Here is a 12,164-nt window from a genome sequence, read left to right as displayed (position 1 = left end):
TGGTGAATATGTCAAAGCGACAACCACCCGACCACAGAGCAAACAACAGCCGAAGGCAACCAATGGGTCTTCAATGTAGCGAGAATTCCCGCACCCGTAGGTGTCCTTCAGATGGCCCCTAAAATATGCATAATAGTACAGTGATAATGGACGTCATACTAAACTCCGAATTATACACAAAAAACTAAAATTTAAAATCATACAAGACTAACAAAGGCCAGAGGCTCCTGACTTGGGACAGGCGCAAAATTGCGGCGGGGTTAAACATGTTTATGAGATCTCAACCCTCCCCCTATACCTCTAGCCAATGTAGAAAAGTAAAAGAATAACAATACGCACATTAAAATTCAGTTCAAGAGAAGTCCGAGTCTGATGTCAAAAGATGTAACAAAAGAAAATAAATAAAATGACAATAATACATAAATAACAACAGACTACTAGCAGTTAACTGACATGCCAGCTCCAGACCTCTATTAAACTGATTGAAAGATTATGTCTTCATCATATGAATATCAGGTACAATCCCTCCCGTTAGGGGTTTAGTATCATACTATCATAAAATATATGAGAAGAACATAACCCGTGTCATGCCAACAACTGTTTTTTTAGAAATAAATGTGTTTAGTTCCGATGCAAAGACCCTATCAGTGAATCAATGTTAAAGCCAAAATATGCAATCTTTAATGACCTGACAACAGTATCGTAACTATATCCCCTTTTAATAAGTCTAATTAGTTTGGCAAGGGACATAACTCTTTAAAAATAATTGATCATCACTGATTTTTGAACTTGTTCAAAACATTGCTGATATAAACCTATGCCAAATCTACAAAGTTTACATGTTCAACTAATGATTGAAATAAAAAATAAGCACAAAATGTCTCTCACTATATTTATTTGCCACAATAATTGGATTTGGTTGTGTCAAGAACAGACTCTGAGATCTGAGAGGTGAATGAAAACATTGTATATTCTGTAGACCTGACACAACCATATCCCTTCAATTTGTTCACTACATTCAAACATAACAAAATATCAACATTTTATATATATCAAAATGATGAGTGCCACAAATGCCATTTTACAAATTATAAAAAAGAATGATATGAGGCACAATCTATGAATGAAAATGACACTTTATAATATATTTTTTACATCTGAAGTGTTTTTCTGGATTGATTTTCATCTAGAATGCTCAAAGTCAAAAATTTTCAAGCCAAGGATGTACAAAACAGGATATTAATATTTTAAGCATTCACTGTCAGTGCATTTAGTTGCGTAGATCATGTAGGTAAAAGTTATCCCCCATATAATTTGATGGTCAGTAAATTCATAATTTTGTAATATTTTCTAGGCAGACTGTTTGTGAACAATTGTTCTAGGTATTATTGCAGTGAAATTTGATCATGCAGAAAAAAGTTTATAATAGTAATTTTTCTGAAATATTTGTAACTTTTCAATTTTTTGCAAACATTGCCGAAATAAAGATGGTAGAAGAAAGTCAGATAACCTAATGCTTGTAGCATATGAGAAATTTACCACACCCCAAAAATATAACATTGACCAATGAAGTATGCAATCATGGTTATATGAACCCTACTAGACAGTCATTTACACTTTAAAATTACATGTTTACTATATACCAAACATCCATGACCTTCTGTTTATAGTATCTGGGAAACTGACGGATATAACTAACAAAGTCTTTGGATTATTCAAATGAGAACTAGGTTTAAATTAGCATTTTTGAAAAATTATAATAACACAGACAAGAATTAATTCAATTGATAACTTTTTAAAGTTGAGCAAAATAAAAAGATGTCTTCATATTTATGATAAACCTTTGATGAGGTTAAACGTGAATAACACAAACATGATTTTTTATGATTCCAATGAGTTGAAAATGTTATTGCAAATTTGATGACTAGAATAAATCTCATATATACGTCTTATTTGGACAGAAACTTTACTTATATACATACATGTACAAGTAATTTATAAAGTTTCACATCACCAACCTGATTGTCAAAGACAAGTTTTAACTTTACAAGAACAAAACATTAGAAGCTGAGAATTTTCTCTTCTTTATAAAGTTTTTCTAAATATTTGTAAAAATAGAAACTGCTTTAGTTTAATGTTATAAAATCTAAGGCTGAGAATTTTAGATACCTCTATTATGAACTTGCAAATATTGGTTCTAAAACAATTCATAAAGGGCTCAAGTTCAACAGAACCATGTGTCTTGCCTGTAATCGATGCTGTCAGTGTAAAGGTGTAATGTTGCATGCAAAAAACTAAATTCATTTGTAAATACAGTATGGAAGAAAAAAAAAGTATACTAGATCTTGAAGAAACTTCTGACCAAGTTTCATAATATTGTTCTTGATGTAAAAAAATACGTCATCCAAACAGTAATTGCAATTTATGAAGTCTATCTATCAGTATTAAAATACATGTACTAAAATATCAAAAATCACAAAATTTAGATTCAGACATGATTTGTGTAAGTCATGAAAAAGCTTCTACCAAATTTCTTTTAAATTCTATCATGGTTTACAAACTAATTAATGTCTAAAATACTTAACTCCACACATACATCTTTAAAATGTAAACTGCAAACTATTAAGTTCTTTCATCAGTGAAATATGGTCTTGTGATAAAAAATAAATTCGTCAACATTTTGTAACTTCTTTCAGCTTTGACAAGGATTTGTATAACTATACACAAATCTGATTTTTGGTTTTGGTTTTGACAAAATTGTTGTTGTCTTCAAAAACATTAACCACAGATTGAACCTAAAAGTCCTAAATGTGTTGATTTTAAAGCAGCCAATGACTGAATGAAGGATCATTATGTCTCACTTTTACAAAAATACTGAATAAAACACATTCTAATTAGTCTTTTTTTCAATCACATGCAAATCTTATTGAAAAAGTATGAAGTATATAAAGGTCACTTCCCGAATTGCCAAATTTAGAAAAAAAAAGTTTATATAAAATCAAATCTAAATCTTAAAACTGAACTCAATATCCATGTTATATCTGGTAAAAAAATATTACCCAGTATACTTTTCATTAGATTAGGTATAAATACAATGCATACCATTCTCAATTAGTATATAAAAGCTTGAGTTACAAAAATAATGGTAAAATAATCAAAAACAATTGAAAATAAGGCTGTACAATTAAAGTATGTACTTCAAAAATTTTGCAAATAATGTTTTGTATTGCTATTAGGTGGTGGGTCCACCGTTGGAAATGAGTACCAAAACATTAAATTTCCAATAACAAGACCATAATGAAGGATGTCTACTTTGTAAAATGGTCCTATCTGTCCATCTGACCCTCCAATCAATCCAGAAACAACATACAGTACTGCAGCACCAAGACCATACCAATTTCTGTTCATAAAGCACAGCAGAAGGATTGTCAACATTGCAAATCCACTGACAGCTTGAGTTGTCAGCTGTCTCATATTTGTTGGTAAAAAGAAGGAAGATACAGCAACAATGCCAACAAATATTATTATCTTGTTTGCTAAGACAGCTGAACCATAAATGCCACAAAATCCTAAAGCTATTGTCGGAACACCAAATGTGGCTGCTAACCATGAAAAGAATTTATGGCCTTTGAAAATCAGAGATCCTTCTGGGTTTTCCATGCTAAATCTAATGATGCCAACAGACGCTGCTATTCCTTGGATAATTAGTCCAATAGATGGCTTAAGATGGTGATTATATAACTGGTTTGCAACATAAAATGCTGAAATAGCTAGGATGAGATCACTGAGTGAGGTACTCAGTTGCCGAGGCATTATCAAATCTACAAAAGAAAAGTGTAAACTCATTATTTACATTTAATTAATTTGTTTATTTCATGACCATCTCATTACAATTACAGGGGTGTATACAGAAGAATATTTTATATGAGAAATAACATCTACCGGTAAGAAATAAATAAACATGACACACTATGTAGAATGATGAGGGACTTATCAGGTTTTTTTAACGTTTCTGCACTAATCTTGTTCGGCAATGGACTTATGGCTTTCATTTCAAGACAGCATGGCATGCAATAAGCCACACAGACAATAAGAAGTGGTATTTGCTTATATGATAACAGAAGACACATATGATCTAAGTTTGTAATATTCATCTTTTTGGCTTCACTACCACTCTTGAATTTTTCAAATCTATAATAATTTAGATATTCTCTTATCCGGCGTGACATAGCAGCTACTTAGATACAGCATCCGGGCATCACTGTAGGTGACATTTTTCCATCGATACGCTGATCACCCTATATATCTGAGGGGTACTTTATATAATAGAACCTGTTAATTATTAGCAATAAACATTTCTTAGGGAGCTACCATTTGATTTGTATAGGGGGGCTAGGATGAAATTTGAAAAAAATAGGCAGGACAGGAGTTTTGAGTAAAAAAAAAGGCAGGATGAGACACTTGCAAAAAAAAAAAGTCAGGATGACAATTTAGGTAAAAAAAAGTCAGGATAAACTAAAAAAAAAAAAAGGCAGGACTGAACAGACAGAAAAATAAAAAGGCAGGACAGAGATTACAGCTAAAAAAAATGCAGGACAACATTTTTCATCCTATATTGTCAATGTCACGAATAGCTGATTATGAAAATGCAAGAGGTGTGATTGTTCTACAAGTCGCTTTTAAGGTAAACTAAACACCTTTGTTCGTAAGCAAAGCTTAAAATAAACTTTACAGTTATCTTCAAATTATGCACAGAAAAAAATAAAATTTACTGACAACCAAAAAATCCCAAACAGTATAGCAAGCTCATATCTTGTTCAGATGCCCATTGCAATGGAGAAATGGGTGTTGTTACAGGCATAGGTGACACAGGAAAAGTTGCTTTATATTTATTTTTCTTTGTTCCTTCACTACATCCTGATTCAACACCAATTTCAAACTTTGTACTGCTAGATCTGGTGATGCGAAGTTGATTTTTTTTCCTTCTTCACATTCATTTTGCATTTTTTCCCCTTTTGTCCTCTTTGACGGAGATGCTAAGAAATGAAGAAAAACGAAGGAAGGATGCTTTTGCTAGTGACATGCATGTACATTATGTAGATATATTAGTAGAATGAATAATAAGATGTATATGATATATATGCCATGTAGAATGATTTTATAATCTAAAAATCACCAACCCGCGTGAAAAACTATCTTATTTCTCTGTTTGAGTGTTATATGTGTTTTTCTTTTGACATTAGCCAAATTATTCAAAAATATGTGAAAAAAAGTTTTTCTGTGAATTAATGTTTTCAGATCTTTTATTAATATGTACTATATATAACATTTTTTTTAACATGCATTTTATTTTTTATTGATGTCCTAAAATCACCTCAATCAATAAATATTCATACACCTTGAGTAATGTCTTCGTTCGCATTTCTGAATTAACAAAATAACATTTGTTGTTAATTGATTCGTTTAGGACAAATTCTAGTAGTCTTAATTATCACTGTTATCCTTAACTTCGCATGTATATACCTTGTAATAACCCGTGAGTATGACCAGATGACCAGGTTAATTTATCTTTCTTAACGTTTCTTTGATGTTAACATTTTTATTACCCAACTTAATTTGCACATGACCTCGATTAGGGAAAATTAAACAAGGCATAAGATCACTCATGGCTTTGTTTTCACTGGCAGCATATTTTTGTTGAACAGGAATATTCACAAAACTAGATCAAATATATGAGAAGGGGTAGGAGGGGTCCTGTTCCCGAAATCCCGGGCTTAAAAACCCGAAATCCTGAGGTCCCGAAATTCGAAAAAAGAATTCCCGGATCCCGAAAGGGTCAATCCTAAAATCCCGAGCTTAAAAACACCCGATCCTGGAGTCCCGATAAAGGTCCTATCCCCCTCATATATATCCCAATTTCCCATCTAGCTGATATTCTGGTTTTTTTTTAGATTTTTTTATTCTCAGATTTCTCACACGGTAAGTCGTCTTCATTTCTACTACAGTAGAAAGAAAAAAAAATGAAATAATAAGAATGGTTTTAATTTATTTTCCTGCAGATTATAATTAAATTACAATGTATATATATATACAAAGAGAGTAATTAAAGATTGACAATTTGTAGCTGCATTTTTAGTGTTAAGGATTAATAATTATTTCAACTTTTCAAGTTACGCGGATTTTTACAACCTACATTACAACAAGGCTTGACCATATCTACACAAAAAAACCATACATATTCATTCACTAGAAACTTTATTAAAAGTTGGCAATCCGGCCTGTTCTCTAAAAGTAAAAACGATAAGCATGCTAACAATGTTTTACCACCTTATCAACGGAAATCAGCGTTACTAAGAAAGGGAGAAAACTGATTTTAAAAATGCCTGTATGTTCGGATAACAGAATAGATTGGATTGTATTTTAAACAAGAATAAGAAAATCAATATTTTAAACAAGTCATCAAATAAGAAAAATCATGTATCTATGATTTTTTTTGATCAAGCTGATCACTTCTTTAGGAACTTTTTTTTGCTGTTGTATAATTTGTTTAGAGATTTACTACTGTGACTGAATAAGCATGCATAGTCTAATTCTGTTTCTTGCTTACAACAAATTGTTGATCTTGCAATAAATGAATAATATGAGAGTTTTTATGAAATAAGTAATAGGTTTCAGTATTTGTGCTAGTGCGACCATAAATTGTTGGACTTGAATCTTCTTAACAGGTGGATTTATTTAAGGTGTCATTACCTTTAAATGTGGAAATTTGAACCTAAAGTTTAATGTTCAACAGGATTTGCAGTTTGGAATATCCGGAAATGTAAACATTCATTCGCTTCCGGTGGAATAAGTGTCTTGATGATAACAGAGGGCGCTCACGTGAGCATCTGTCATGCTGTAGATGCTGTGAGCATTGTGGCGTTAAAACAGACGCTTCATATTCATGACAAAAAGATAGCAAACCAGGTGAAAAAGGTAAATTCTAAATGCTTATTTTCATATTAATTCTTTGTGTTCAATGAATAATACTGTCAACGTATACTATATTTGTAATTCTATGTCAACAGTGCACAGATTCATTTTCATATGAATCACAGTTACTATATTTTCTTTAATATCTCAAATATATAGTAATATTTTCGACCTTTACGTACAATTTTTATTTAATATTTACAGTTCTGAACAGATCCCAGTAAATGAACGCGTAGATGCACTACTGTATAAATAATAAAAAAACATGATTATCCTTTTAAAAATAACATATTTTCTAATGTGCCATTAGGGATATTGAACTTAGAACCCAATGTTCAGTAAGCCGACTTTATATCAAATGACATCGATTAAGAGCCCACTGGCACAGATAATGTAGGGCCCTTAAAAACATACTAGATAAAAATAAACAGTACCTGTTTATAATTTCAAGCAAATTCCATAATTAAAAATAATTCCAAGTTCAAATAATAGCCTGTTTAATGTTCTTCTATATTATAAACTTCCGGTTCCGGCGAAGACAGCAAAAGGTTTTTTTTTGGTGCCCCTAATTTTTTTTAAAAATCTGAATCAATCCTGCATAAATTTGGTGTCCCTATTAACATTTTCTCCATGAAAGCTTCAACACAACATTGACATATCTTTTTAACTAACATTTCATTCAGAAAAAAACATAATGAGTAAAACAGCAACTCCAAAGACAGGCACCATGCCGACCTCAATTAACAACAAATCTTGTGCCCAATGTGAAGAAACATTTAAGAAAAATCAAAAATGTATGAACTGTAATATATGCCGATATTGGTTCTGCATAGAGTGTAGCCACGTTTCAGCAAAATTATATGAGTTACTGAAAACCGAGTCGACCCCTAATTTGCCATTTAACTGTGATGGATGTGTCCGCGTATTACCAAAATTAAATGAGTTAGGGTTACACATTGAGAGACAAAGGGTACTTTTTGAAGAACTTGATACTAAATTGAAAGTAGTTGAATCCAGCATGGATGTTAAAATTGACCAAAGAGTTGAAAGAGCCTTTGAGTCGTTTAGGGACAGAGAAGAAAGAAAATGTAACTTAATAATTCACAATGTCCCAGAACCAGATTGTAGTACTGATAATAAGAAAAGAGATGATGAAATTTCATTAAAAGATATATTGCACACTGTTCAGAGTGATGAAGTTGAAATTAAATCATTTATAAGATTGGGTAAACCAAATGAGAGTAAACCAAGACTGATGAAAGTAACTGTTGGCTCCGTTGTAAATAAGCATAAAGTTCTAGGGAACTCTAAATTGTTAAGAAGGAAAAACAGTGATGGGTATACTGTACATAAATGGAACAATAGTTATATTACCCCTGACTTGACAAAAGAAGAGAGAGATATTAACACTGAGCTGAGAAAAGAGCTAGAGAGGAAGAAAAAAGCAACAAACAATGCAAACTTGGTAATTTTCCGGGGGAAAATCATTGAAAGAAAAGACATTTCTGGTCAGTCTAGTATGACAAATACAGCTAGTAGTGTTGAAAGTGGCGGTTTAGGTCAGACTGCCAATTTTCGACCGTAGACTTTCTATAGAAAAGATCAAACAACATGTAAATACGTTAATTCCAGTTGGTTTTTGTTACAGTTCAAATGTTACAGTTAATTTTTTTAATAACTTTGATAATGCAGAAAATGACAATGCAAGTACATCAAATGTTGATTCAGCAAGTGAATCTGATGATATATGCGAAAAGGGTGGTGAAATAAGATACAGTACATCTGAGAGTGCTAAAGATAGTACGCAAGATAATGCATTTTTTAATAACTTTGATAATGCAGAAAATGACAATGCAAGTGAATCTGATTATATAAGCAATGATGGTAGTGTGATAAGTGATAGTACTTCCGAAAGTACAGAAAATAACAGGCAAAATAATATTGATGATTTAGATCGAAATATTAACCCTTTAATTGTAAACAAAGTAAAGTGTATGTACACCAATGCTGATCAATTACGTAATAAAATTGATGAACTTGAAGCACAAATACAGGTCGTGAAACCAGATTTTATTTTTATAACAGAAGTTTTGCCAAAAACAAATATTGATATAGATTGCATTTCTCCATTATTTAACATTGAAGGCTATATAGCTTATCTGAGTAAAAATACAGGACGGGGAGTTATTATTTATGCAAAAAGTAATTTCTGTGTCTCACCAAATGAATATATGAATTCGCTTTATGATGATGCCTCATGGTGTAATTGGGTAAAAGACAATAAGACTGTATTGATAGGCTCAATATACAGAAGCCCATCAAATCAAAACTCATGTTTAAATATTATTGGACTTTTGAATGAAGCAGCTCGATTGTATAACAATATTTTAATAACGGGAGACTTTAATATGCGTGATATTGATTGGAACTTTTGGACTACGCCTCACTCTGAGGACCATTACGAACATACTTTTATTGAAGCTTTACGCGACAATTTTCTATATCAACATATAGATAAACCTACAAGATTTAGGGAAAATCAGATGTGTAGAACTCTAGATTTAGTTATTACAAAAGATGAAAGCAATATTGACAATATTAATATTGATGCTCCACTGGGACTTAGTGATCATGCTACCATTACATTTGACTTTTTGTACTCTTTCAATGAATATGAAACTGGTAAATCGAAATATAAATATTCCAAATGTGACTTCGAAAAATTTTCTGAAGACTTTAGCAATTTTGATTGGGATAGTTCTTTTGAAGATAAAGACATAAGCAAGATGTGGAAAATATTTTATGAAAAATATAAAAAATGTGTCGAAACGTATATACCGAAAACTAATCCTAAACCGGGTTGTCAACCTAAACCATTATGGCTAACATTTGATTGTCTGAGCAATATAAAACGCAAACAAAAGGCCTGGTCAAGATACTTGGCTACTAGACGAGCAGTAGATTTTGATTTTTATAAAGTTGCTAGAAACAGGGCAAATGAGAACGTTCGAAAAGCAAAAAAGGAATATGAGAAGTTGGTGGCATCAAAAGCTAAAACTGAGCCAAAACATTTTTGGACATATGTCAAAAGTAAAGTGAAATCAAAATCAGCAGTATCAAACCTCATGAAACCAAATGGGAACTTAACTACTTCCGACAAGGAAAAAGCGACTGTATTAAATGACTTTTTTACCAGTGTATTTACTGCTGAAAATCCAAATAATATACCTAATATTGAAGAGAGAAATTTTGAATCATCTTTAGACCACTTTGGGATCAATCAAGATACAGTTGAAAAATATCTACTTTTATTAAATGGAAGCAAGTCTATGGGTCCAGATAATATTCATCCGTTAATAGTAAAGAGTATGGCAAATACATTTTCTAAACCTTTGACTTTGATATTTCAAAAGTCCATTGACACTGGAAAAATTCCAAAAGAATGGAAAGATGCTAGAGTTACCCCACTTTTTAAGAATAAAGGTAGTAAACTGGATGCGGGAAATTACAGACCGGTCAGTCTAACTTCAATTGTTTGTAAAACTTTGGAAAAGGTTATACGGAAGGAAATGATTGATCATTTAATAACCAATAATTTGTTATCAGACTCACAGTTTGGTTTTCGCTCTGGAAGATCATGTATATTACAATTACTTGATGTCATGGAAGACTGGTCATTATATATGGATAATAATATATCCTGGGACACATTATATCTCGATTTTGCCAAAGCTTTCGATAAAGTGCCACATAAAAGATTACTAAAGAAACTGTATTCATACGGTATTCGTGGATCTATATTAGAATGGATAACTGACTTTTTAACTGGACGTCGACAACAAGTTGCGGTGAAAGGGGAAAAATCTGAATGGCAAAATGTAATTAGTGGAGTGCCCCAAGGCAGTGTACTTGGACCTGTTCTTTTCATTATATTCATAAATGATTTACCAGATGTTGTGGAGTCTATAGTAAAAATTTTCGCAGACGATACTAAAATTTATGCACCTACTTCTAAATCTGATGTCTTACAGAATGATCTAGATGCCCTCTACGATTGGTCCAAGTTATGGGACATGAAATTTAATGTGAACAAATGTAAACAAATCCATTATGGAAGAAATAATCCTGAAAATGTTTATACCATGAACAATATTGATATCATTAAAGATGAACAAGAAAAGGATCTTGGAATTATTTTTCAAAATGATCTTAAATTTTCTCAACATATATCAAGTAAAATAAATAAAGCCAATAGTATACTTGGGCTAATTAACCGAACTTTTATCTTTAAAGATCAATATACATTTTTAAGACTATACGTTGCGTTGGTACGACCACACGTGGAATATGGAAATACAATATGGTATCCGCATTTAAAGAAAGATATTAATGCTGTAGAAAAAGTGCAGATGAGAGCAACTAAATTAATTCCTGATATACGACATTTAAGCTATGAAGACAGATTAAAAGTACTTAAACTACCTTCCCTAACTCACAGAAGGCGAAGAGGTGATATGATACAAGCTTTCAAAATATTAAAAGGATTCGAAGATATATCTTACGAAAGATTTTTTACTGTCATCAGTACAAATACCCGTGGGCATAATTGGAAATTAGCAAAACCTAGATGTAACACTTCTTTTCGATTAAGACATTTCTCACAACGAATTATTAATGATTGGAATAACCTACCAGTTGAAGTTATTTCATCAAAAACTGTGGAAGCCTTTAAAATTAGTATAGACCGTCATTGGGAGTCAGTCATGTATCAGTTAAGAAATTTATGAGGACACAAATAGTTTTCTATATAACTTTTTAATTGTGTGAAATATTGCACCAAATCATGCAGGATTGATGATTGTATCAGTTTTGAAAGTGTACCAAAATAGGGTGGGCTAAAAAGGATAGGATCCTTCCATATGAGCCCCACAACGATCTTACAGGTATCTTACAGGTATGAATGATCACAAATGCAAAATTATTGAAATAAACAGTATTACTTAAGATGATGCTGAAATATAATCAGTTTTATAGTTAAAAGAAGACCAATATTAAACTACCATTTGTTAACAGCAAAAATGTTCAGCAGAGTCAATGTTAGCCAAACTTGGGCTGAATGAGTTTCAGAGTATCTTGTATAAATTTTGTATTTAATTTTCTTGTATGTCAAGAAACATAGCCATTATGGTCAA

The 12,164-nt window shown here is 31.8% G+C and overlaps 2 protein-coding genes across 32 annotated transcripts in view; one reads left to right on the top strand and one right to left on the bottom strand.

Moving 5' to 3' along the window:
* Positions 1–880: 880 nt before the first annotated feature.
* On the bottom strand, positions 881–6,855 carry LOC139523963 (transmembrane protein 276-like). The gene is made up of 2 exons (XM_071318453.1): positions 6,751–6,855; positions 881–3,821 (listed from the first exon to the last, which is right to left on the bottom strand). The coding sequence occupies exon 2, from the start codon at positions 3,811–3,813 to the stop codon at positions 3,199–3,201; it is 615 nt and encodes a 204-aa protein (XP_071174554.1). The 5' UTR covers positions 3,814–3,821; positions 6,751–6,855; the 3' UTR covers positions 881–3,198.
* The window catches only part of LOC139523959 (piezo-type mechanosensitive ion channel component 2-like), a 131,767-nt gene continuing 126,328 nt past the window's right edge, over positions 6,726–12,164 (top strand). For 28 of the 31 annotated variants that reach the window (XM_071318449.1, XM_071318447.1, XM_071318444.1 and 25 more), the window contains exon 1: positions 6,726–6,975. The gene's annotated coding sequence lies outside the window, so the exon portion shown is untranslated. The remainder of the gene's footprint in view (positions 6,976–12,164) is intronic. The other 3 variants (XM_071318450.1, XM_071318437.1, XM_071318446.1) reach the window with 2 other exon arrangements.

This window comes from Mytilus edulis, chromosome 5 (assembly GCF_963676685.1).
Source record: "Mytilus edulis chromosome 5, xbMytEdul2.2, whole genome shotgun sequence".
Classification (NCBI taxonomy): domain Eukaryota; kingdom Metazoa; phylum Mollusca; class Bivalvia; order Mytilida; family Mytilidae; genus Mytilus; species Mytilus edulis.
The sequence above is the reverse complement of the archived record's forward strand: the minus strand, read 5'-3'. Positions and strand labels throughout refer to the sequence as shown.

Excerpts from the sequence above, each read along its gene's own strand:
- LOC139523963 (XM_071318453.1), bottom strand. The coding sequence starts at position 3,813 with ATGCCTCGGCAACTGAGTACCTCACTCAGTGATCTCATCCTAGCTATT.